Here is a 27,058-nt window from a genome sequence, read left to right on the forward strand (position 1 = left end):
CCAAGGGGGTATTCTGTAAACACTGGAAGCAAGGGAGGGAAGAAAGAAGGCAGGAAGGAACTTTCTGAGCCCTCTGGTAGAGAGGCCTCCCTTAGGGGCAGAGAAGCATTTGCCTCCATGCCTAGACTATGGAGAGGCTGTGGTTTTCCTGCAGGGATACTGCTAAGTGCTCTCTAAACCTGCTTTTCCCAGACATGGAGGCTCCTCCATTTCTCAGCTTGGTCCAGGTGGGACCATGAGAGTAGTTTTTGCCAGTGGAGTGGAAGAAAGAGGGAGTGATGTTTCTCTCCCAGGCTGGGATAGGTAGGAAGGTAAGAGTAAATGTGCCTTTTCCTCTGTCAGCATTCATCAACAGGGTCTACCAGTATGGGTCCCTGAATGACAGGAGGGGTGAGTGAGGGGAGGGGAAGGGGACAGAACCCCACCACGGGCCTCAACAGATTGTGATATGAGTGAGAAATAAACTTTTTATCTTGTGGGCTAAAAAATTTGGAATCAGGTGTTACAGCAACTAGCTGACACTAACTAAATCAGAAATTGGCATGACAGGTGTCCATGTGTCCCCTGAGCTGGGCCCACCCAAGCAAGGCAGAATAGCAAGAAGTATGGGATGGGGCATCTGTAGGCAAGACCGGGCTAGAAAAGAAGGCAACAGAGGCCTCCCAGGCAGACAAAAGTGAGAGAAGCTTTGGCTGCGGGAACACAAGATCCAAGGGCAACTACCTTTCCCACAAAAAGAAGCTGCAAGGGCAGTGTCTGAGCGGCCTGGGGAGGCACAGGGATATGCACGGTAGGGACTCAGCTGCTCTGAGCAGAACCCCACACTGCTGCATTGAGAAGGAAGAGAAGAGGCACAGAGAAGGGAGGAAACATTTATTGAGTGTCTGCTACATACCAAGCTTTATCTGTACCAGGCAATCCATCTATGTTATCTCATTTACTCATCCCAAAGCCCCTATAATGGGATATGATTCATTCTCATTTTATAGAGGAGCTACTTCCAAGGCTTACACCTACAGACTGGTCAAGTGGATACGGGAACCTGGCCTGGGAGATCACCACATGGGCACCCTTCTGCCTCCCTCATAGGAAATGGGAATTCACTAGCAGGGGACCCATAGTGCCTGCTGGCCCCGTGAAAGACATCTGTGTACAAATGGGAGGCTGCCATCCCCCAAGGCATAGGGAGAGGGAGGACACACATCAAACAGAAGCTCCGACTGATTATGGAAGTGATAGTGATGAGACAGAGGTGTGTTTATGCCTACCTAACGTCCATTTCTCTATGCTCAGAAGTTCACCTCTGCATACAGCAAAAATCCCACCTGCCAAAACATTATCTTGTCTTATAACTCATGTTTAGACCCCTTTCTATGCTGCCTAAATGGCCCCCTTCACTCATAAACTGGCCGCTAAGCTTCTCATTGTAGTCTGAAGATTGCATCAGCTCCCACCTCCCACCTCCACCTCCTGTTTCCAGCCAGGCTGCCCTCAACCTCGGTTCATCTTCCCTGCTCACCCCGAAACGCAGTCCTGAAAGGGGAGGGGCCAGATGCTTGGAGGGCTCCCAAGAGACCCAGAGAGAAAAGTCATTATTTGAAAGAAATACTTGCACATGCATGTTTATAGCAGCACAATTCAGAATTCCAAAATCATGGAACCAACCCAAATGTCCACCAATCAAGGAGTGGATAAAGAAACTGTGATATATATATAGTATATAGGATACAATATGAAATACTACTCAGCCATAAAAAGGAATGAATTAACGGCATTTGCAGTGATCTGGATGGGACTGGAGACTATTATTCTAAGTGAAGTAACTCAGGAATGGAAACTGATATGTGGGAGCTAAGCTATGAGGATGCAAAGGCATAACAAGGATTCAATGGACTTTGGGGACTTGGGGGTATGAGAGGGAAGAGTTGGAGGTGGGCAAGGGATAAAAGACTACAAATATGGTGCAGTGTATACTGCTTGGGTGAGGGGTGCACCAAAATCTCACAAATCGCCACTGAAGAACTTACCCATGTAACCAAATACCACCTGTACCCCAATTACTTATGGACAAATAAAATTTTACAAAGAGACACTATGACTGTCCCCAGCAGCATGGACATACCATAAGGTTGTACATCCTAAGCCAAGGAGGCTGCCTGCCTGTCAGCCTCTTAAACAGGGTTCCAAGGACTTTCAACCTCATTATCCAAGAGCTGACTGTAGGTTTCGCTTCTTGTTGAATGAAGGGTCAGATGAAAGTGGGGTAGAGAAAGTGAATTCCCCAGTCATTGCCTTACAATCACCTAGGAGTGTGAGATGGTCACCTAAGGGGCCTATCCTGGTACCTGGACATGCCTTCCCTCTTCACATCTTTCCTCTCCACATGGCTCTTAGGAAAGTCAGTGGAATGGAGAACTCCACAAGCTAAGCCAGGAATGGGGTTGGGAAAAAGCATTAAGAAGCCACCTGTTTGAAGAGTGGGTAGGAACATAGGCACAGGACCTCAAGAGGTGTCTGTGAACCTGGCTGCATGTGGCAGACAGTTCTCCCGACCGCCGGTCATTGCACTTTCCCGCCCTGGGCAGGGGCTTGGGATATTGGATCTGATTTCTCTCTATGGATGACCATTCCACCAGGCTTGGGCCAGGAGCTGTCCACCAGAATCAATCGTAACCACCATTATAAGAACAGCTTGTGTTTCCAGAGCACATCCCAGTTTACAAAGCATTTCCCATACATGGGCTCTGATTCCTACTCAACAACCTCTTACTGAAGAGCTCAAAGGGAAAGAGGTTGGACCACATCATCCCCAATGGACAGGTAATGAAACTGAGCTTCAGAGAGATTAGGTGGCTTTCCAAGGTCACGCAGCTGGTAAATGTGAGCCAGTTCTCTGACTCCCAATAGCAGCCTCTTGCATGGATTCATACCTTCAGGTCTAAGGCCATGGTGGGGCCAAAAACTACAGAGCTCCATGTGCACTCCTCTGCCAGGACAGGGAAGTGTGCCACCCACTTCCAGCCCTCCACGTGGCCTCAGCTCTGCCACACTGGCCAGAAGCCTGGGAACCAGGTGCTGGGAGAGCCATGGAACCCAGCCCTTTAAACGGTGAAGGAGCTGTGCTGACTAGAATTGCAGGCAATACTGACATTGTTCTACAGAGGAGAGAAAATGTCAGTGAGTGCACTGTCCAGTGCCTCCCAATTCCTGGGGCCACAGAGAGGGGAATGGGCTGACTGGGGCCTTCAAACTTTATTTTTAAACTTTATATATATATATATATATTTTTTTTTTTAGGCAGAGTCTGGCTCTGTCCCTCAGGCTGGAGTGCAGTGGCACCATCTCAGCTCACTGCAAGCTCTGCCTCCCGGGTTCACGCCATTCTCCTGCCTCAGCCTCCCAAGTAGCTGGGACTACAGGCACCCGCCACCATGCCCTGCTAATTTTTTTGTATTTTTAGTAGAGACAGGTTTTCACTATGTTGGCCAGGATGGTCTCGAACTCCTGATGTCGTGATCCGCCCACCTTGGTCTCCCAAAGTGCTGGGATTACAGGCTTGAGCCACCGCGCCCGGCCTTTATTTCTATTTACAAAAACAGGCAGCCCATAGTCCATGGTTTACAGAATTTGATTAAAAAAAAAATACTACAGTCAAATATTACTTATCTTGATTAATCTTTGGTGCCCCCTTAAACTTTGCTCCAAGTGACTGCCTCCTTCATCTTACCCTAGTCCCTGTTCCTCCCGTTCCCCACAAACTGGAATCCTGGTAAGATGGGAGGAAGTCCTGGAGAAGGCAGAGAAGGCAGCAGTGGTCCACAGGCCCTTTCCTTGCTCTGCTGGGTCTGCTGGGAATTCGTCCAGACCTGCTCATACTGAGGGTGAGTGCCCTGGAAAGCCCTGCTGCCTAACCACTGGGACGCCTGTGACTCTTGGCCATGATGTGTCATGTCAGGTTACTGAACATCGCCCCAGCACACATGCCTGAATATCAGCTTTTCTAAGCCGCTTGGAACATTGGCCCTCCAAGTCTACGGGAGAAGGCAAGGACTACACACCGGCAATAGATGGGCCAGACAAGGTACTGGAAAGCGGAAGAACGATTTAGGGATCAGTTTTCCCAGAGGAGGGTGCCTGGGAATCTGTTTCAAATGAAAAGAGAGATACAGACGAAATGACAATATTAATAACTACCACAGGCTTTAAACACCTTATCTCATTTATCTCATAACGATCATGTGAGGTGAGTACCACCATCCCCACTTAAGGGATGAACACACAGAGGCCATAACTGGGAGGTTATATAGTTTGTTCAATGTCAGAGGTGGAATTCAAATCCAGTCCTGTCTGAATCCAACACTCAACTGCTTCAGGAAAAAAAATCCAGCCGGGCATGGTGGCTCACACCTGTAATCCCAGCACTTTGGGAGGCGAGGTGGGCGGAGCATTTGAGGTCAGGAGTTCGAAACCAGCCTGGCCAACATGGCGAAACCCCGTCTCTACTAAAAATACAAAAAAAAAAAAAATTAGCTGGCTGTGGTGGTGTGTGCCTATAATCCCAGCTACTCGGGAGGCTGAGGCATGAGAATCGCTTGAACCCAAGAGGTGGAGATTGCAGTGAGCCAAGATCATACCACTGCACTGCAGCTTGGGCGACAGAGCAAGACTCTGTCTCACAAAAAAAAAAAGAAAAGAAAAAAGAAAAAGAAAAAAGAAAAAAAGCCGTTCTATCTGTTCAGGAAGCCATTCAGAAGTCCCTCAGAGGCAGAAGGACAACGTGCAGAGGACACGGCATGTGGCCCCAGCATTTACCTTTGGTGGTTACTTAATCTTTCTGCATCCCAATTTCCATGCCCCCCAAAAAACAAATGTGTACTGATAAATAAATATGGCACAATAACAACAACTGTTGAAACTAGGGGCAGGGGCTGTGGCATGGGTGGTCACTGCAGCATACTTTTGACTTTTCTGTACTTTTGGAAATATTCATAATAAATTTGGAAAAAAAAACAAAATGTCCCCAGGTCAAAACTGATATATGACCCCATCAAAGAAAGTCCCTGGTATCAAAATAGCTGAATAAAAATAGCTACATTAAACAGCTGCACCAACCCTCCACTGCATTGTGGGAATATAAATTGGTTCAGCCTTTTTAGAGGGCAACTTGCAGCATCCATCAAACTTTGAAACAAGGCACACTGTTTTCTTAAACTTTTTATTTTAAAGAAATAGCAATCACACAAGAAAGTTGCATGAATGGGACCAGAAACCCCCATATTCCTTTTACCCTGATTCACCAATTTTTAATATTTTGCCACATTTGCTTTTTCATCTTCTCTCTCGCCACTGCATATATTTTATGGTACAATAGGATATATCATAATATGATATTACGTATATATTTTATTATATACACATTTATTATATTATATACACACATTTATTTGTTTACTTTCCTCCTTGAGCCCTCTGAGAGCGGGTTGCATACATCATGGCCATTTACTCCTTAATTCCTCAATATTTGTTTCCTAAGAACAAGAATATTCTCTTATTTGACCACAGTGCAGTTACAAATTTGGAAATATTAACATTTTGTTATACTACTTTCATCTAACCCACTCCTTGAATTTTGGAAGGCTGTATTCCAATTTTGTTTGTTGTCCAAATCATATCCTTTAAAGCAATTTCTTAGTATAGGATTTGTTACATTACCTTGTCATGAATCTTAAGTATTCTTTAATCTAGGATAGTTCTTTTTAAAAAAATGCTCAAAATAAGTTTGTTAATTTATTTAAAGAGGCTGCTTCCCTGATGCAGAAGTTTAGAGACTGGGACTCTCGATCCAGGCCCAGCTGAATTTAGTTGTTTTGAGGTAAGGCCTGAGGGTCTGCATTTCTAACAAGCTCCCATGGGAACCCAAGCCCTGGCCCAAAGGCCACACACCAAGTGGTGACGCCAAAGAAGACCGTCTGTGGAAAGCTGGTCCAGACCACCACGAGATGCACCTTGCTTTCCTCTGAATGAAGCTTTGTCTGCAATGGCAACTGGACCCTGGGACTTGGGACGCAACAAGATGCAGAGCCTTCCCTCACAGGAACACCTCCTGGGCTTTCTGGAGCCAGGAAGTCCAAGACAGAGAGGCACAAGTCACTGAAGAAGGCTTTTCTGCAGGTTCCCCATTTCTGATGATTCTGGCCGAGGGCAGGGAAGCCTGTTGAGAAGAGAATTCCTATACCCTGCCTTCTCTATCAGCATCAATCCACTATACGTTCAATAGGTACCTCCTCCTCCAGGAAGCCATCCTGGTTACCGTAGCCCACTCTAAACTATCTGTCCCCTGACCTCCTACATCACCGAGCCCCTGGCTATATCACCGAGCACTTACTTGAATGTAATTGCTATTCCAGGTACCTTTTCTTTCCCTTCTCCTTGCCTCTGCTTCAGCTACTTCTCACTCATGATATGCATCCTCATCACTCTCCCTTCTACATGTTCAGGCCCAGCTTACCCATAAGTATACCCTAGCAAAAAGTCTCTTCAATGACAGATTCCTTGCCTGAACCATCTTCAGGTATCTCCATCCAGCAGCAGGTATATCAGTCTGATCTCCACAACCAGACATTCAGGTTTCCTATGCTTCCATTGCTTCTGTTTGCTACAAGTGCCTGGTTTTCTTGCCACGGTGGCATGCGCATCAGCCTCTCCCTGAGTGATCCTGGGCAGTGTGACAGGAGTTCAGCCCATTCATCCATCATTTACTAAGTGCGTACTCTGTGCCAGGCCCTGGAGTAGACTCTGGGGGCCCTCAGGGAGTCTCAGACAGTGGGGGTGCCTGCTTTTCTCAGAGCCAGAAGTGATGCAGCATCAGCATCAGCTGCATCTTTGCTTTTGAGCATAAAAGGTGCTTGTGGGAAGTGACACAGGGCCCAGCTGATGGGCCTTGATGGCTCTACTGCAGCCTTTGTTTGCATCCTTGTCATGTGTCACCTCCCCCATGATTACTGTGATCACTGATTGTCATCATGCAAATAACAGCAAACATGGCTGAAGTGCCTACATCATCCCCAGTGTTGAAAAGCCTGTAGAATCCTGAGACTGTCATTGAAAGCTAAGAAATGAGCCAAAGGCATTCTCTAAGGCTTGAATGCAACGAGAACCAGAAAAGCTGGAAACCTCTTGGGAGTCAGAGCAGCTGAGAAAAAGGTGATGAACAGCCTGGGACACTCACAGTGTCCTATCAAGTGGGTCCAGTCCTGAGAGTCCAGGGCTGGGCTAGGGGGTGCTTCCTGTGCGTGGTTTCAGACCACCATTCACAGGACAATCTGTGCGGAAAAATTATACTTTTCTTCTCTAAAAGAAAGCCCAAAACCAAAAGATACCTGTCCGTGGAGAAGCAGGACCCTTGGGAATTTCTGGCTGATTTCTGCTGCCACCACCACGGAGGTACAGCTGCTCCTGCAATGCCAGGTAGAGGCAGGAGCATGCCCTTCCTTCCTACTAAGGAGTGTGATGGAGATGAGATTGGAACTGGAGGGAATGTATGGGAAATAAACACAGAGTAGCACAATCCCAGGTCATGTGAATTATGGCTTCCTGCTGAGGCTCACACACTCCCCTAACAAAAGCCCACTTTCTGAGGTCCTGGCCCCTGTTTGGGGGCATATTTCTTCCCTGATCATAAACCACCATCCATGCTGAGAAGATCATGGCCCATCCTTCGCCCTTCCAGGAATGAGACCCACCCAGCACAGGTACAAATTATGTCTTCTCGGCACAACAGGGCAACCCAAATTGTCTGGAAGTAGTGTGAGTGGGGTCACTCTGTCACCTCCAGACAACCATGTTAAGAGCAGACCCCAAACAGAAAACTCAACAAAAAAAATGGACACATATCTAAACATCCATTTCATCAGAGAATATATATGAGTGGCTAATAAACACATGAAAAGCACATTAGGGAAATGGAAATGAAAACAAACAATGAGATGCCATGAGACACCCACCATGGTGCTTAAAATTTAAAGACTGACAATACCAACTGCTGGTGAGGATGTGGAACAACTGGGGTCTCATACACTAATGGAGGAAATGCAAGACACTTCAGCCACTTTGGAAAACAGACTGGCAGTATCTTACCAATTTAACCTTACACTTACCATATTATCCAGGTATTTCCCCAAACAAAATGAACACCTATTTTTCATTTTGTGTTCACATGAACACACATTCTCAAATATTCACAGTGGCTTTAATTATAAAAGCCAAAAACTATAAGCAAATGTCCACCAACTGTGAAATGGATAAACCAATTGTGATATATCTGTGCAATGGAATACTACTCAGCAATAAAAAGAAAGTATAACACATGCCACAAAATGGATGAATCTCAAATACTTATGCTAAGTGAAAGAAGCCAAACAAATAAGAGTACATACTCTATGATTCCATTTCTATGAGCTTTTAGAAAAGCAAAACAATAGAACCAGAAATTCCATCAGTGGTTGCCAAGGGTCAGCAGCGAAGGGAGGCACATGACAGTGAAGGGACACGAGGGTGATGAGAACAATCTACATCAGGTGTGTAGGGTGGCTACACGACCACATTCATTTGTGAACCCTCACGGAACTGTACATCTAAAACCTATTATATGTAAATTATGCTTCAAGAAAGCTTATTTTTTTTCCAAAAATGGACCCCAACTCAAGTAACTATTTTCACATCCCTTGAAGTCAGGGCAGACATTCAGTGAGTAGGCACTGGCATAGCCGTACTTGTTAAAATCCTGAAATGCTTCCACACCTACTGGCAAGTCACTCCTGCCCGAGGCTTCTGAGTTACTCCTGTGCTCTAGTCCTTCACTGGGTCCTCCTGGATCTCCCTAGGAAATCTAACAGCAGGGCTAACACCTGCTCAATAGGGGGCCTCCTGGACCAGCTAAGGTGGACATCCTTTCCGACTGTTTAGGGCCATACTGGGTAAAACTGATTTGGAAAAGATAGATGGTGCAAAGCTGAGCTCTAACTCAGCTGAGGGCCCACTAAGTCACTGCCAGGCTTATTGTGTTTAGATCATGCATTCTCAGCAAAGGTGAAAACTGATTCTTGGCAAAGAGGAAGACTAAAAAGTCTTAGATCTTATAACGGTTTGTGGCCCACCAAAGGGCCTCAGTACATGAATAGATGTCCACAATATCTGTGCTATTAACATTCACAGGGTGTGGGGTGGTCAGGAAAAAAAAATTATCTTAAAAGAGCTTCTTAGGCCAGGCGCATTGGCTCATACCTGTAATCCCTGCACTTTGGGAGGCAGAGGCAGGTGGATCACCTGAAGTCAGGAGTTCAAGACCAGCCTGGCCAACATGGTGAAACCTGGTCTCTACTAAAAATACAAAAATTAGCCGGCTGTGGTGGTGCTCGCCTATAATCCCAGCTACTTGGGAGGCTGAAGCCAGAGGACTGCTTGAACTTGGGAGGCAGAGTTTGCAGTGAGCTGAGATCGCACCATTGCACTCCAGCCTGGGGAGAGAGCAAGACAAAAAAAAAAAAAAAAAACCCTTCTTAGTGGGGGCAACTATGAGAATAAGGAATAAGGTTGAGAAATGCTGGTTTAGCTGCAAGAACTCTGTGATAGTGAGAACCTGGACACCACAGCCCCAGCCCCCAGACCTGAGAGTGGAATTCTCACCTGGGAGGCTAACCTGTGCAGAGGGTGTTGTGGGCATGTCTAGGTGGGAACTGGGAGATCAGCTGGGAATGTGGGAAAGGGGGAGGGGCCACACGAGCCCTCACAGTCCTTTACGGGACTCCCCTTCTGGGGAAAAACAGTCGCTCACTCTCCCTTCTATGAAAGCCTTTAACCCAACTCAACTCAGCAAATGCTCAGGAGGACCCCTGAGGACCAGTACCCTGCTAAGCTTAGGCTAAATAGAGAGAGAGAGATGGCTGCAACTAGGACTGCACACTCAAGCCTAGCAGAGAGACACATAGAAACCCAAAGACTCCCACCATTTGCTCCCAACATCTTATCTTTCTGTTCCTATCTGGGGTCCACCATGGCAGAACTGCACCAAAAACACTCGGAGTTTTCAGCTGGTGTAAGTAATGAAGACAACTTCTAAATTAGTAAGTGCTATAGCTGAGTCCCCGGCTTTGTCAAGCTCAGCTGAACCAGAGCCTCCTTGGAAACACTTGCTTTGTACGCTGATACATTATGACAATACTATAATTGTTCTCTCAGTCTTTTCCCAGATATTTAATAACAACGTGAAGTGGGAGTTGCAAAGGTCAGTCCTCCTGTAGAATGAGCGTTGTTCTCATTGTCCTTTCCTGAATAGCATCTTCCATTTGCCAGGCTGTTCTATGCCAGTGAGCCCTGGTGGTGGAGGCCTGGTGCTGTTAAAGAAGCAGCACCACCTACTCAGGGCAGAATATTCTAATTTGCTAAATGGTCCAGTGTCACTGTCTGTCTACATCATCTGCATAAATACACACACACACACACACACACATACACACACACACACACACTCCTCCCGTGCTACCCACGCTTCAAGCCCATGAATGGAAAGAATGTTAACTGCCAAAACCAGAGAAACCAGGTGATATACATATTTGCATACTCACTTGGGCAGTTACTCTTGTGCTCTGGTTGGGTGAGAAGATTTATCTCCTAGGACCTCAGATCAACAGAGTCACATACCTATGTTAAAACTTCCATTATGTTGAAAGCTCACAATAGTTGACAAATGGGTCTCTCTTGGCAGGATGCAGTATGTGAGCAAGGACTAGGAAGCAGCAGTGCCCTGAGCTCTCATCTCTCCTTGGCATGTTCCAATTGCCTGCCTGATCTTGTGGTAGTCATTCCTCCTTAGTGAACCTCAGCTGCCACATCCATTAAATGGACCTAATTCGCTGCCTGTCGGAAGACAGGACTCTCTTCCAATGCTGAGATCTGTGACTCTCTTTCTGAAAACATATCAGAGGGCAGCTTTCAGGAACCACTGGATTATCTGGGGCATTTCAGTGCGAGGGTTGCTCAGAAGTCTGCATGCTCAGATAAGGCAGGGAGTAATGGCATTATAATTTAGAACCCATGTGATGCTGTTAGTAAATGTGCTTCATGTCTAGGCAGGGCTTGGTTTGGTAACTCAGGCACCATAAAAGAGGGCGATGTAGCCCTGGCAGTCTGTGTCAGAGAGTAGCTTTGTACCTAATCCTGAGGGCATGACAGTTGCTAAGGAACCATTGAAATGCAAATGAATTGGCAAATACTTAGCAGCAAGATATGAGAAAAGGGTGGGGAGGAGATGCTCTGAACAAGTTAGTCAGGTGAGTGAAAGGAAAATTACTTTCTCCTGATTGGGAAAAGAAAGCCAAGGGTTTTCATGCAGATCATCAGCATTGTGCTACTGTGTTTAAAAAAAAAAAAAAAAAAAAAAATCTGTTCTTTTTCTGCTTAGCTGGGAATAGAAGAAAGTTGGAGCCAAGAGTAGGGAAGTTGGAAGGGCAAATGGAGCCTTCTTCTGATAAACTCTAAGTACATTTTAGATCACTCTCTCTCTCAAATGAGAAAGAGATATCTAAGATATGAAAAAAGTAGTCTGCAAATGACTTTGAAGATCTGCCATCTTATACAAGACTCAAAACCTAGGGGAAAAAGTACATCAAAAACTGTGAATAAATATTCTACTGATGCAAAATGGAAATTCCAGGTGAGACTAGGCCATGATTGAAATAGTGAAAAAGAACGGAAATGAGCCAGCTCATTGTACCTATGGGTATGCATTTCTTTCATTCTTGCTCTCCAATGGATATCCAATTTAAATGCAGTGGTTAAATTCAGATGCTCTGGTATCTACATTGGAACCAGGGGATTACAGTGAGAAATTATGGCTCTTCGCCCATTGTTTTTCTCATCTTGCCCCTAAATAGGAACCCTCCTCTTTTAGTCTAGTTGAGATGCCCTAATCCAAAAATCACTTTGCCTTTAACCAAGCACCACTGCTATCTGCCTATTCATCACTTTAAATTTGATCATGATGCTCAGGAAGATAGAGAACATCCCATCAAGAAAGAACCTATTTGTCCAGCTGTCTCCAGACCTCCCTTCCTGGGTTTTTAACTTTCCTATCACTTTCTGTTTCCCCACCTTTTCATCTTCAGGACCATTATAGCCACAGATACCTCCTCCTTCTGTCCAGAATCCATATACTTTCCTTTATTGGACATACCATCTCTCTTACTCGGTTGCATAATTTAGCTGTCCCAGGAAGATTGATAGGTGTGGCCTATCAATGGCAAGAATGCCTTCCCAGCACTCATTCTTGCTTCTCCTGGACAAGCACCCTGACAGTTTTGTGACCAGCTCTCCCCCATCTCAGCCCAGGCAGCTTAATGGGTCTGAGCTAGCCCTTCCCCCTCAGCTACAGAGTTTCATAAACACATGACCCAAGCCTGGCCAAGGAGTGCATTTCAATCACCCTGGTAATGGAGCTTGGTTCATGGAGAGGCTCAGGACCCAAGGGAAGCCCAGGAGACAAGACTTCTTCAGCATTTGCTAGAGCTACGGGGAGTGATAATTTATGTTTCTGCTGAGGTTTCAAGAGGATATGAGTTTGAGGCTGCCAGCAGCCACATGAACATCTCATGGGAAAGCCTGTCTGAGGATGAAGTCAACATAAATGACTGTGCTGATTAGTCTCCATTCATCCCTGCAGATCCATTCTCTACTTTTTTTTGCCATTTTCTATGCCTCTGACCTCTATGAACTGCATCAACCAGACTTTCATGCCCTCTGTCTTCTTGTTGAATTCATCATGGGAGGTGCCGGCAGGAGATGATGCTTAAGAGGAGGAGAAAGGGTTCAAGGAATACAAACCCTCCTCCTTCATCCTCCATGCTTGATCTGGGCAGCAGCTGCATTCCTCTATGTCTCACTCCTGTCAGGGAACTCCTCTGTCACACTGTGGCTCTTGCTAGGTTCTGAGAGCCTTGGGGAGTATCGGCTTCCCACTATTGACAGTCCCTGGGTACATCCCCATCCTTATTGGTTCCCTTAATGTTGTTCACACCTCTGCAGAGAGTCTCTTCATTAAACCCTCCTCATTAAACCCTCCTCAGTAAACCCTGTGAGAGTGCTGTTTTCTGCCAGGACCTTGACAGATACAGACACAGAACTAAGGAATGGAAACAGGGAGACAGTCCTGAGACAGCACTAGTGCCCTGGATATAACCATAACCAAAGTCCCAAACTTTTTTCTCTCTCTCTCTCCCTCTCTCTCACACACACACGCACACACACACACACACACACACACACACTCCTTCCCCAAATCTTTCCCACTCTAAGTCTGACCCTTTCATTTGGTTTCTCCTAGCAGCTGATGTGTAACTGCTATACCGCATCCATCAGAGTCTATCATATGCCCTATTACAGCCTGTAGTCTGCGTGGCTCTGTCTCCCCCACCAGTCTATTAATCAGTGAGCTCCCTGAAGGAAAGGCTGTGTCTTCTTTATCTTGGTGTTTTCAGTTCCGAGTATAATGCTTCTCATGTAGATGCTCAATAAATGTGTTCTGTGTGAGTACTTGGGACACTGGTGGCTCCTAGGCAGTGCTGACAGTTCTGTCTCTCTGCTCTCACTCCCCATTTGCCTCTGTAGAATGTGAGCTCTCAAGTCTGGAAGTGGCTCTGACCCTACTTGGACACCCCAGAGCCAAAATCTATCTCCCATGCAGAGCAAACCTAAGCCCACTTGCTAAGAATGCACTTCGAGTATTCACAGACAGAGAGGGCCTCCCTTCCCCCGTTTTAAGTTGTCCAAGCCTGCACCCATCACTCTCAGTCACATCACTTGTTTACTCCCTTTATAGCTCTTTCCTGAAATTATATATACATTATTTGTCTTTTTCATGCCTGTCTGTTCCCCCAATAGGATGTATGCTCCCATGGGCTGTAATATTTCTGGTTTTGTGCATACTTCCTGGTACATAGTAGGAGATTAACAATATTTGTTATTAAGTGTTGAATGAATGGGGTATCGTATCTCCACCCCCTTCCCACCCTTCCCCTAAATCACTTTCTAGGTTTATCTAAACCATTGTTCTCCTACCCCTCTTAAAATATTTCAGTTAATAATTGTTCCAACCCCAAACTTAGTGGTTTTCCACAGTTACTACATTTATTTTGCTCAGGAATCTGCAGTTTGGACAGTGTTCTGTGAGGAAAGCTTGTCTCTCCCTACACAGAGTCAGCAGGGGTGCCTGGAAGGATGGGGTTGCAACAAATGAAGACTCTTTCATTCACACTTGGCCTCTCATGCTGGCTGTGGGCTGAGACTTGAGCTGGAGCTGGGGCTAGAAATTCTACATGACCCCTTCATGTTACCTGGGTCTCCTGACAATATGGTATCTGGGTGACAAGGGCAAGTATTTCAGGAGAAACAGAGAGAGCTAGGTGGAAACTGTGTTGCCTCCTATGACTTCACTCCAAAGTTATGCAGAAACACTTCTGCCATATTCCATTCATTACAGTGAGTCCTAAGGCCAAGCCATATTCAAGGGGAGAGGAATGAGGCTGCACATTTTGATAGGAAGAGTATAAAATATTTGCAGATATATTTTAAATGACTATAGGACATGATCTCAGGTTTTTAAGTGTTTGTTGATCTTTTCCTTCTTGTTATTTATTCATTATGTCATACTTATTGACACCTCCTATGTGCCGCGTGCTGGGGGTGCTATGTGCTGGGGATGCCATGACAATCAGGATAGAACCCACACTGCAGATGCTCACAGAGCTGTGGGGCACCCAGTAAAATAAACACACAACTGGAGACCAGTGTGGAACGTGATCCCATAGAGGGAAGCAGAGGCGGCTGTGGGGGCACCCAGAGGGCAACCCAATCAAGCGTGGGACAGGAGAGAAAGCCTTCCAGGAGGAAGCGATCACTGTGGTGAATTCTGAAGAATAATTTAGGGTTAGCCAGAAAAGAACAATAAGACATGCAACACAAACAGAGCAAGCAGGTGCAGACCCAGAGGCACATGGGGCAGATGAGTCAGAAGGGCCTCCGTGTGGATGAAGTGAAGGAGATGTCCAGGGCATGTGCAGCTGTGCAGCACGTGCACCTGTGGACATGTGTGTGTACACATGTACCTGTGTGGAGCTGGGAAAGGAGGTGCTGCTGGGCAGGAGGGCAGGAGGCAAGGCAGACCCAGGTGATGTAGGGTCTTGCAATGATTGGCCCTGAAGGTGCTAGGGAGCCAGCAACGGATTCACACCTGTGGTGTGACCAGGATTAAACCAAATATTACATTATGGTTCAACACCCAAAGTGTGTTCTGACCAGTGCCTGCCGCAGGCCTCTGAGCACCTGTCCAAAATGTGGTGGGTTTTCTGATACTGATACCTTGTTCCTTGCCATCTAGTTTACAGCCTGCATTCCACCATCCCAAACCATTTGGAGGCATTGTCAAAGGAGCTGAAAGCATCCCCAGATGGGCTTTCTGGTCCTGTGACAATGGCCCCCAGGAGCAGACAGCCCTGGAGGAACCTGCACAGATAGTTCAGGACCAAGAATTCATGTGAAACCACCTGGAATGAGGCCCCTTCCCAATCTCCCACCCGCAGCTCACCTCCCGGCTCCAGCCTCAGCGTCAATGAGAAAGCCAAGGGCAAAGGTCCTATGTTGATGTGCTGGAAAAATACCAAGAGGAAAACAACAGAACAATTAACTGCAGGGCCCAGCTGCTTTCACAGATAAGGCATTCTCTCTGCTGCCACTGTCAATGAAGCCACCTGCAATTATTCCTCATCCTCCTCCTCAGCCCTTTCCACTGCCACGGCTCCAAGGGGGACTGGCCACTGTCCAGTGGGACTAGGATGCTGAGGGATTTCTCTCCTCAACATCCCCCTACATGTTCTTCCATGCTCAAAGCTGATGCTAAATCCTAGTGTCCTCCTCTGATGTCATAAGTCTGCACCTGGCCAGATGGATAAAAGCAGCCAGAGCTCAAGAAACAACATGGCCCCAGGCCAAGGGTAAGCAGGACACAGTCCACAGAGAAGAAGTCATAGAAGTGCCCAAAGACAAAAAGCAGCAGCTGGCCCTTCCTCTGGAAGGTGAGCCTATGAGGGGAGTACCAGAAGACCTGCACTGTGCCCTGATTCCTCCCCCCCACACACACACACCAAGATCCAGGCACAGATGCCAACTGCAACGATCTAAGCAACACAGCCTATCAAAGACAATATCTAGATGGACACTGATATGGATTAGCTGTGTCCCCAACCAAATCTTAACTTGAGTTGTAGCTCCCAGATTTCCCATGTGTTGTGGGAGGGACCAAGGCCAAGGGAATTGAATCATGAGGGCCGGTCTTTCCCCATGCTATTCTGGTGATAATGAATAAGTCTGATGAGATCTGATGGGTTTGTCAGGGGTTTCCACTTTGCTTATTCCTCATTTTTCTCTTACCACCACCATATAAGAAATGCTTTTCGCCTCCCACCATGATTCTGAGGCCTCCCCAGTCATGTGGAACTGTAAGTCCAATTAAACCTCCTTTTCTTCCCAGTCTCAGGTATGTCTTTAGCAACAGCATGAAAATGGACGAATATAGACATGCAGCCAAAAAAAAAAAAAAAAAAAAAGCCAATAATGACCATAGTGGGGGTCTGACTCGCAGGGGCACATGGGAAAGGCAATGTGCAACAGGGAAATGCAAACCAAGAAGGAAAAAGTTTTCCTCCAGCTGTGGAACAGGTGGGACAACTCCAAAGAGTGAGAAGAGAGCCTGTCCACAGGGTCCGAGCATTGACACTAGAGCAGGACTGTCTGTACCTTTGATGGCACCTGGCAGGACAAGGATAGACAGCTCCTGGTTAACACACGCTCACTGATTCAATTCGCAAATAAGCAAAGTTAAATGGAAAAGGTGACTGAACTGGGAGACAGAGGCCCAGGGAGTTCGGCAAACTTTTGATTTGAAACTTCGCTCTTGAGCCAGTTAACTTCTCAAAGCCTCAGCTACCTCATCTGTAAAATGGGAGAAAAAATGCTTAGATACGAAGGATATAGGGACCAATATGTATAAAGGGACCAGCACATGACAAATGCTCAATGAGTGGTTGGGAGCATAATCTAATCCTGGATCCAGCATTGCCAGCCTGTAGGACTCCCAGAAAGTTTTTTCCCTTCCCTAAAACCGACCTCCAGTCCTGCTTCTGATATGTCAAGACTGTGCAGACAAGCCTGATCCCCTGCTGGCTCCCTCAGGCTTACATGGCCCCTGTAATCAGTCCCAGGGACCTTAGAAGTTATTGCCAAGCTACAGCCTTGGACCCCTGCTCCCCTCGCTTGTCCCCTCCCTTTCTGGCCACCTGCCTCTGCCCATTTCTCTGTTCATTATCACCTTCACAGGGAAATGGAGAAGCAGAGCAAGGAGGTCAAATTCAAATCAGTCATTTTGTCACTTGCTGCCAGGAAGTGGGAGGGGAGAGATGAGAGACACAGGGCCTCAGGTGCAATCTGTGGGCAGAAATGAGTCCTGGTAATTCTCAGAAAATCTCCTATGTGTTTCCACATGGGCCCAGTTCTGCTACAGAGAACTCTGGGAGAACCTTCCATGAGCACCCTCCTTAAGCAGCTGCTAGTGGTGTTGTCTGCAGGTACTGGGATTTCACTTGACCTGGAGAAACATCTGTACTGGTGATGGAGGGGGAAACAGGACCTTCTTCATCACCTTTTCCCTCTTTTCGCAAGTAGATCATCTTGAAACCTGAATCACCAGCAGGGTCATTATAGTGTAGTGAAGGGCCCCCAGATCTTCAGCTTTGGGCATCCTCCCACACAGCCAACACTCCATGCTTGCTGGAGAGTGAGTGAGCAGATGAATAAGATGCTTTTCCTGCCCTAGAAGGCTGAGAGCATAATGAACCCATTTGCTAGGCTGTCAAAATGAAATCTTCTCATTCACAAAGTTGGAAGTAAACATACAAGCCAGTTACAGTGACAGGCATCTGGCAGATAATGCTACATGGTACCAGTGGGGACCATGACCTCAATCCTGTCTGCAACACCTGCACAAGCCTGGGCCTGCTGCTGGCCAGTGGGAGGTCCCTAGAGTACAGTCTTCTTCATGGAGGGCACTAGGCTTTCTCATGGAGGGCACTTAGTCTTCTTGATATTGGCTGAGCTCATTCTTTCCGATCTCTGATATCTGAAAATCCGATCCTGAGCTGCCTCCTACAGAACCCCTGACAGGCTATGAGGATCCATGCCCCACCCATGATTTGCCAAAGGGTCACCATGCTTCAGATTGGACTTTATCTACAATTGTCAGCCCCTGCTTCTTTTTTTTTTTTTTTTCGTGAGACGGAGTCTCGCTCTGTCACCCAGGCTGGAGTGCAGTGGCACAGTATCTTTTTGTTTTTTGTTTTTTTTTTCAGTAGAGATGGGGTTTCACCGTGTTAGCCAGGATGGTCTCGATCTCCTGACCTCGTGATCTGCCCGCCTCGGCCTCCCAAAGTGCTGGGATTACAGGCATGAGCCACCGTGTCCAGCCTGTCAGCCCCTGCTTCTACCACTGCTTCTACCCTGGGGTGTGCACCCACTCCAAATCCCTGCCACTCTCTCTACCATAATGATCCTTCCTCCAGTCTATTCAACAATGAGAAAACTGAGGCACAAGAAGGTACAGACTAACCATGCGCTTGTTTGCTTCCTGTACTTTAAGTTAGATAGAAAGTGGTTTTCCATCAACAGAGAAGAACCAACCCACTGCCCTCCAGGCCTCCCTGGAAAGTGTGTTCCCAACTTTCTAACTCCCAGGGGAATGATCAACAAAAGCCAGCAAAGCGGCTCTAATACATCAGATATCAGGGACCTTTGATGGAGCAGATGGTCCTGACCTCACCACTCAATGCCCCCCACCCAAGCATAGTTAAGCACTCTGACCCAAGGGCCCCACCTACAGCTGCCACTTGAAATGGAATCTGCAGAAGAAGCTGAGGAATTTCTCATGCAAAATTTTGCTTTTAAATATGAAATCTTTCCCAAGGTGTTACTTTATTATTTCAGTAATTTCCTCAGAAGGGCAGACATCCAATTCTCTGTTTCTCCACCATCTTTGGAGACATGGAAATCTGACAGAAATACTCAAGTTGCTTAAGTGGCTAGTGCAGAAGAGGGAGACATAAAAAGAGCTCTTCCAAGGAATGCAGCCTCCTGGAATCCAGGTGCAGGAACACGCTCTCGACAGTCAGTGGAGATAGGTAAGGGTTCGGTGTGCCCCCTCCACTGCCCCCAGAACACATAGGGGTCCCAGGTTCATCTCCTTTGGGCACACTTCTCTGCTAATCATTTCTTCTTTGGGAGGGCTGGTCAGGGAAGAGAGAGGAACGAATATACCAGTCCTTATTAGAAAGTGTGCTGCAGGACAGGTGTCCAGCCCTGGGTCTATGAGTGTATAGAGCTGCAATAGGGGTGGGAATAGTGGGGTTAGGAGGAAAGTGCAGAGAGAGGGCTACATGGAAACTAGAGTTTGATCTGCAGTGTTGAGGTTGTCTGAACATTTTGCTCATCTCTTCTTGCATGACCATGGAAACCTAAGCCCCCAGTAGTCAATGAAGTCTCCAATGCCTAATGGCAGAGTCAGCACTAGAACCCTTCCCTCCCCTAGATTCCAGCTGATATGAGTCTTCCTTCATGCAAAGCCTTCAAAAGTGGTGGAGCAAGGTGGCTAAAATATAGACTACAGAGCCTGACTGCCTGGGTTCAAATCCAGGCTTGGCCACTTACTAGCTGTGTGACTTTGTCAAATTACTTAACTATTCTGTATCTCAGTCTTCTCATCTAAAAAAATGGGAGAGGAGTTGATTATAATAATACCTACGTGATAGGTTTTGTAAGGATTAAGTGAATTAGATCTCATCAGCAGTTTCCAAATATACTGGTGCCAGGCTGTCTGCATGTGAATCACTGGGGCCCTTTGGTAAAATGCAGCTCCCCAGGCCATTCTGATTCAGCAAATGCAGAGTTGGGCAAGACCTACTAGGACTTCCGACTGCAACCTGGTTTAGAAACATTCCCCTTGGCAGTGTTTCCAGGAAGCACATATATCAGGATCTCCAGGAAAGCCCACTTAAAATGCTGATTTTTAGGATCCATCCAAACCTGCTGAGCTTTTAGGGTTAGGACCCAGGAGTCTGTAGCAAACTGCCCAGGTAACATACTACCTGAAGTCTGGGAAACACTACCTGAGCTGGTATTCCCCTCTTTGGGCTTCCAAAATTGCCCCTACCTTTTGCCCAAGCTAGAAAAAAACTACACATCTAAGCCTTAGTGATACTAAGAACATTTAAGGATTAGCTATATATTATTTTACATTTAGTAATATAAATGTATCTTTGATTTTACTAGTATCTTACTTTCTTTTTAATATAGTACAGAGTGTGTCCTTATATGGGGTATTACTTGTCCCTACTCCTATAGTTGGAATAAGTGGGCAACATGACCCACTCAACACAGAAAGACACTGTGGCCAGATGGACTGGGTAATTTTTCCAAGCAACAGACCTGGGAGATGAAAAGGCAGGTGGAGTACTCTGGCTTCATGATCCTGGTATCTGTCACCACCCATGTTGATTTCGTCTCCGTCCTCATGGCCAGACCTCCCTCCTGACCCATATATTCCTTTCATTGCCCCGAGTTCACAAAATGTATTCAAGCAACTAAAGAACATGTAGTTTCTACTAAATAGGAAGCACACATGCTAGACCCAGAGGAGGGGGTCATGGTGCTGTCCTGTGTCCCCTAGCATCACCCTTCTTCTATGGTCCTATTTGCTTTATCAAAGATTACTTCTCGATGGGTAAAATTAAATGAGAACCATACCATGCCTCTGCCTCATGGGCTTTTCTTAAAGCACATCTTGGTCATCGGTACCCACTCTTGTGAAAAAACAAAGTAGGGGCTCTGAGATCTGGGTCTGGGTTGCACAAGTCAATAGAAAGCAGAAGGGGCTGGAGCCAGACACTGTGTGACCTAGCAGGCCCTCCCCAGGCTTGGGAGCATCACAAGCTGCTAGCAGCTCTCTTCTACCAACGCAGTAGGTTTAAGCTGGGACTGAGTCTGGGCCTCTGCGGTTGTTTACATTGCCAAGACTTTTCCCAAGCCATTGCCCAGAGCTGCATTGCCCTCCCTCGCCAGCATTCCATGCATGGCTTGAGGAGGCAGCTCCACAAACACTGAGTAATGGTGATCGTTCCACGTTGCACAAAAAATAAAATCAGCTAATACATGGAATTTTCTCAAATTTGCTTTTCTTTCTCAGACATTTTTGAAAATCTCTGGTGCCTGCTACGGCTTGTAGGCTGAAGCATGTTCATGGACACCCAAAACAGATGCACACACAGCAAACAAATATTAACAGAAAATGCAGAAACAGCCAATCACTGCCTAGCCTTGTGGCCTGTTGAAGACATGTGGGCTTAGTTTGGGGTTTTCCCCCACAAACATGTAATGGAAATGTAACTGTGTCCAAAATGTGTACAGTGAAATTCAGTGCCCTAGCATTTCATGTTGGGGCATGCCACAAAGGGGCACAGTAATTTAGTCGTGCACTCATGCATCAGCAATGCCTACTGGGAACCTACTACTTGTCAACCCTTGAGAAATCTAGTACTCAAATACATGTGGACATCCAAGGGTGCCAGGGCCAGGACTTCACTCTAGGCTACACAAAAGAGCAGGTCTCCTGGGAGTATTCCCATCAGCCAGTGTGCTGCACTCTGAGGCCTTCTGCAGGTGCATGGGTACTCCCTGGACACAGGGAGTGGGGTTGGGAGAATGCTATGAGCAGTTAGCAATTCCAGGTTGCTGCCTCCCAGGAGGGCCAATGTTCTTAGTCCAGGGATGCCTCTCTCTGAAGATGGATGTCCTCTGCTGCTGTAGAAAAGGATCCAGAGAAGCCCAGGTTTCCAGATCCTATCCCAAACGGCACAAGACAAGGGGCAGCTCAGAGAATGCAAGCAGTTGCCTTCGCTTCACAGACACCAGCAGCCCATTCTCAACAAGCTCTCAGAGCAGGTGGGAAAAGGCACCGGTGGGCTTGAAGAGGCAGTTGTTTGTCAGGACGCTGAGCAAAGAGGCCTAGCTTTGTGTCCAGAAGGCAGAAGGATGTCAGCATTCTTGCCACCACAACCTGCCTTACTCCCTTCTGAAGACAGACTTAGCCCCAGCGGATCTTTTCCCTGTAGTGGCATCTCTCTCCTCACAGAGCAGAACTGGCTGGAAATGCAGGAGTGTGGGGGGAAAGGAGGGAAGAGGAGCTTTTTTTCAGTCTGGGTTTCCTACACCCTAAGCCAACAGTCCTCCTGCCTGATTAGGAGAATTTGAGCCCCCTTCCCTCCCCTCCTCTGCCCCTCTGGCCAACAACCAGACCCTGTCCTCCCTCCTTCCACCCAGGCAGGGGGTGTCTTAGGGCCCTGCCTTCCTCTGGCCACATCTCCTTACCTGGCCCATGACTTGTCACTGTCCCTTTGTCCTTGCCCTGGCCTGGGCTGAGGGCCCACCTGGCCTCAGAGCAATTTGCCCTGGATGGCAATGCCTCACTGAAATTCCACCGCAGTCCCCAGGGGAAAGCAGACAGACACATGAGTGTCTGAAATCGGCAGGGAGAGGCGCCCCCTGACCACAGCCGAGTTTAAGAGGGACCTGCTGTCCGTAGGCAGCTCATTGATCCACTTTCTGATCACTATTCCTCACTCATCACGAACCAAATAACGCTGGCCCCAGCCCAGCCAGGCAGGCAGGAAGGCGGCTCCGTGTGTAGAGAGTAGAAAATGAGCCTGCCTGTGTTCATTCTAGGAAAGGAGGGAGTGAATGGTGTGTAATATCCCTGCGTACTGAGTAGGGACCAGGGGGCTGCTTTAATATTCTGCTGAATGTCGCGTTCCTTTTAACCCTTGCTGGAGAGATTTTCAGCCCAAAGAGTCAGGCTCCTTCCTGTCAGGCTACTGGCAAAGTTTCCCGGCTGCAGCAAGAGAAGCCACCGCATCGGGGGTAAGTGGCTCCGGAAGACCTGGGCGTCAGGGCCCTACATACCTGGCTGGGCTCCGACACAATGGCACCCGCGGGCAGCTTCCGGCAAGCAGACAGAGATCTCTGGCTAGCCAAGAAGAGGGGCAGGGAGGAAACTGACCACGTCCTCATGCCTAACTGCTTGCATGCACAGGAACCCAATGCCGAGAGCACGCTCCCCAAAGTGAGCACCCATCTCCTGTGAGACCCGGCCACTGAACCTCTGGGGGCGCAAAGAGCCGCGGGCCGGACCCAGCCTCGGACCGGCATGACGCCGCCCCAACGCTTTAAGTCCAGTCTGGAATTGCCCTTGCAAATGCGCTCACTCTGGCTTTCCTGCCCGGTTTGGAGGTATATACCCCCTTGAATTTCCAATTTCAACTGCTCCCACACGTGTCTCTCAATAAGTCAAACCCAGGCATCCCTGCGCCAGGGTGTTGACGGCGCTCCACATGGCTCCAGTCTCCTCCTGCACGTTCCAAAAAGCAAACCCCTCCTTGCTCCCCTCCCTGCAAAGCCCAGCAGTCCCTGAGGGCAGCAGGAGACGGAGGGCAGACGAAAAGCCACCTTCGGAAAAGCAAGCGAGCGCTTTCTAGGCATTAATCGCCGCACCCCCACGCCGCCACCAGAACAAACGTGGGATGCAGTGGTCTTCGCCAAAAGAGAAGGGAATCTTAGCCGCGCCTCAGGGCCCGGAATGCCCCTCCAGCTTCACTTTCAGAAGGGCAGAGCTTTCCAGAATGGCGGGGGGCACCAAACCATCGTGTTTGGGGGAGTTTCCACTGGGCAACCGGTCACAGTTTCGCGAGGAACGAGTAACAAGCGGAGCGAGCTCCCAGATGGGAACGCTGCGCGGGCACCAAGAGCTGCTTCTCCCGGGCTTGGAGTCCCCCAAAGGAGTTCCACCCGGAGCAGGACACCGGAAAGTGGGGCTGCTAGCCGGACTGCGGCAGCGCATCACCCCTAGAGTTGGTTTTCCCCCGACAGCTCCAACTCCGCTCTCCCGCGGAGCTGTGTTCCCAGGAGGCTGCCGCCGCGGCCGCTGCTAGGCTGAGAAGAACAGGGGCGGGGGAAGGGGCAGGAGGCGGGGAGCTGGGCCGGGATTTCCCACAGGGATTCGCGAGCGCTACCGAGCGCCCAGGCTCCCCGCTGCGCCGGGCACGGTGTCTTTGGAGCGCGCTTTCCCAGCCACCAGCCGGAGGCACCGCCAAGTCTGAGCTGGCAGAGAGTGACGCTGCCCGACGATTCCCGGCCGCCGAATCTCCTCTCCGGGGTGGTGGAGAGGCTGGGAGACTTTAGGTAGGACCGACCACTCACCCCAGCCCACTCCTGTTCCAAGGCTCAAGAGGCGAAAAGGGTTTCCACCTCTCCCCGACTGACCCTGGAAACGTGAAGTCCCGCAGGCGCCCGGACCACCAGACTGGTCCCCAAGGGTACGGCCAAGGAACTCCACCCCTCTCCTTCCGCGGCCACTTGCGGGATACCACGGCAGAGCTTCCCCGGCCCCCGCGCGCAGTGCTTGCACGCCAAGCAGAGTCCACGAGCCCGTGGACTGCGAGCTGGGGAAAAGGAGGTGGCGCGCGGCTGCTCAGAAGCGTATCCGTGCCTGGGAGCAGAGGGGCGCCAGTACTCCAGGAGCCGGATGGCCAGAGGCACCCCTTTCTCCCCAACGCCCAGCTCTGGCTCTGCCCAGAGCTAAGGAGCATGCACCGCAATGCAGCGGGCTCCGCGCCCTCCGAGCGGGGGCTGCGGGAGACCAAGGCTGCCAGGGAGTGCCGGGGCGAGGAAGCCGGGGGACTCGCGAGCCAGTTTCGGGCGCTGAGAGCCAGCCGGGGGCGCGCTGGTGGGTGCCGCCCAAGCCCTGCGCTCGGCAGCGGCCTAGGCTCCCAAACCTCCTTGCCCTCGGGTCCCGGGATGCCTGCACCGCAAAGCAGCCAGAGGAACCCCGCGAGCCGCGGAGCACAGCAGTCCCGAGGCGGCAGGCACCAGCAGCCAACTTGCTCGGTGGAGGGTACGTTACCTTCCATCGCAGCCACTGCGGATGCCAGGAGGAGCAGTAGCAGATAATCCAGGGCCATCGCCGGCCGGCGGCCCCCAGGCCGAGTCCGAGCCGAGGCAGCAGCGCCGGGTGAGCGCCGCGTCCCGGAGCGCCGCTGGGCTCCCCGCGGGTGGCTTCTCGGTATCCTTTCGCGCTCTCGCCCGGACCGGACTCCCCGGAGCGCTGCGTGGGCGTGGGCAGGAGTGTGCGCGCGTGGGGCGGTACGGGCGCGCGTGGGTGTGGGTGTGCATGTGTGTGTGTGTGTTTATGGGAGAGGTGGGTGTGTGCGTGCGTGTGTGAGAGAGGGCGAGGGAGAACGAGCCTGGGAGAGCGCGCGAGAGCGAGTGCGTCCTGGTGTCACATTGCGAGCTACAGCGGAGCCTACGGGAGGACGGAGCCGGCCAGACTGACGCGGGAGGGAGCGGGATCCCCCACCATCAGCTCTCTCCCCACCCCTAACACCTCCTGTCCAATCAAGGAATCAAACCTGCAAAATTCCCCCGGCCAATCAGGCGCGAGCACCTCCTTACACTGGCATTGTTAGTTTAAGAAAAACTTTTGCTTGCAAGGCTGTGCGGGAGGGCTCGGAAGGCGCTAGGAGGGGTCCGGGCTCCCCCTCGTGGTGCACTCGGAGAACCGCAGCGGCCCGCCCAGCTCACCCTGTCCCCACCTAGGGCGCCCAGCGAAGGAGCTGGGGAGGCCTCGTGCCCTTACATCCCACCCAGGACTGGATCCGCTTTAAATGATCAAACGAGCCCTCTTTCATCTTCTCTGTGACAAGAGCACCCTGCCTACCCTGTTTAGAGCAACTCCAGGGGCGCACCCGTGCCTCTCCTCCAGAGCTCTTCACTTTCTAGCACGGGTTAGTATTTACTAATCGATTTTGTTTATCGTGGGGTCTCTCTCTTATTAGAATTGGGTCACCATTTTCAGATTCTTGCCTATTTTGTTCACTACAGAATCCACAGTTCACAGAACAGTGCCTGACCTGTGGGAGGCATAGTACATGTCCGTCGAAAGAATGAATACTGTTCAGATAACCTGTGGGCCCTTGCTCCAGGGTCCACGGGGAACCGGACTTGCTTCCTGTCCAACGTTTCGCAGTGTTCACTTCCCAATGCATTGTGAACTTCCACAGAGGGCCCTGACCCCAGAGGACAGCTCAGCGTGGGGAGCCCAGGAGTCACACAGTCAGCTCTAAAACAGCAGGGCCGGCAAGAGGGCTCTCCCAGGCCCTGCAAGGCGAGGTGCACTGTTGCTGCGGGCCAGGCCTTCAGTGTGGGTGGGAAGGACTTAGGCAGCAACCGGGGATGCAGCCTTGGAGATAGGAGCAATTCTCCCAGGCTCAGCTCTCACAGCTACACTTTATCTTCCTGTTTCTGGAGATGGTCAAGGGTTCTGAATCAGAAACTCACCTTGAGGCTGTTATATGTTATGCTGGAGATGTGTCTTTCCCTCCTCCCCCCGCCCCGCCACATACCTGATGATAGTCTGGTCCTACAGGGTCAGGGATGACCCGTTAGGTTCCCCACCCCTCTTCCTACGCCTCTCACCTTGGAGGCACCAAGCCTTTCCCCTGGTCTGTTAATGAGCTAACAGCGGGCAGATGTGATACTTCTCTTTGGGATGACTCTCCTTCTGGGCTTTTCTAAATCAGTTCCCCACACCCCCGCCTCTGTGTGTCTAGTCTCTCCTTTGCTGGGACTGCTTCCTCTCCACCACAGCCAGACTCAAGTCCCCCAATCCTGACAATTCTTTCCTTCCCTGGCTCTGACTCAGGCTGCCTTCCTCCTCCCCTCCCCTCCCTCCTACCCCACCTCTGTGCCTGAAGGGAAGATGTCATCAACCTCCATCTTCTCATCATCCACCTTAATGCCATGTTAGCTGCCCTCTATACCTCCACACCACGAGCTGTGTCCTGATGTCCCTGGAGTCACC

At 49.3% G+C, this 27,058-nt stretch overlaps 1 protein-coding gene across 2 annotated transcripts in view; it reads right to left on the minus strand.

The window, feature by feature from the left end:
- Nucleotides 1-25,600, minus strand: part of EPHB1 (EPH receptor B1) — a 457,376-nt gene extending 431,776 nt beyond the window's left edge. Inside the window, exon 1 of one of the 2 annotated variants that reach the window (XM_030816782.1) lies at nucleotides 25,103-25,600. In XM_030816782.1, coding sequence (XP_030672642.1) covers nucleotides 25,103-25,160 — 58 coding nt within the window. In that variant the 5' untranslated portion in view covers nucleotides 25,161-25,600. The remainder of the gene's footprint in view (nucleotides 1-25,102) is intronic. The other variant, XM_003265255.3, reaches the window with a different exon arrangement.
- Between the last annotated feature and the right edge of the window lie 1,458 nt (nucleotides 25,601-27,058).

Source organism: Nomascus leucogenys, chromosome 8 (assembly GCF_006542625.1).
Source record: "Nomascus leucogenys isolate Asia chromosome 8, Asia_NLE_v1, whole genome shotgun sequence".
NCBI classification, from domain to species: Eukaryota; Metazoa; Chordata; class Mammalia; order Primates; family Hylobatidae; genus Nomascus; species Nomascus leucogenys.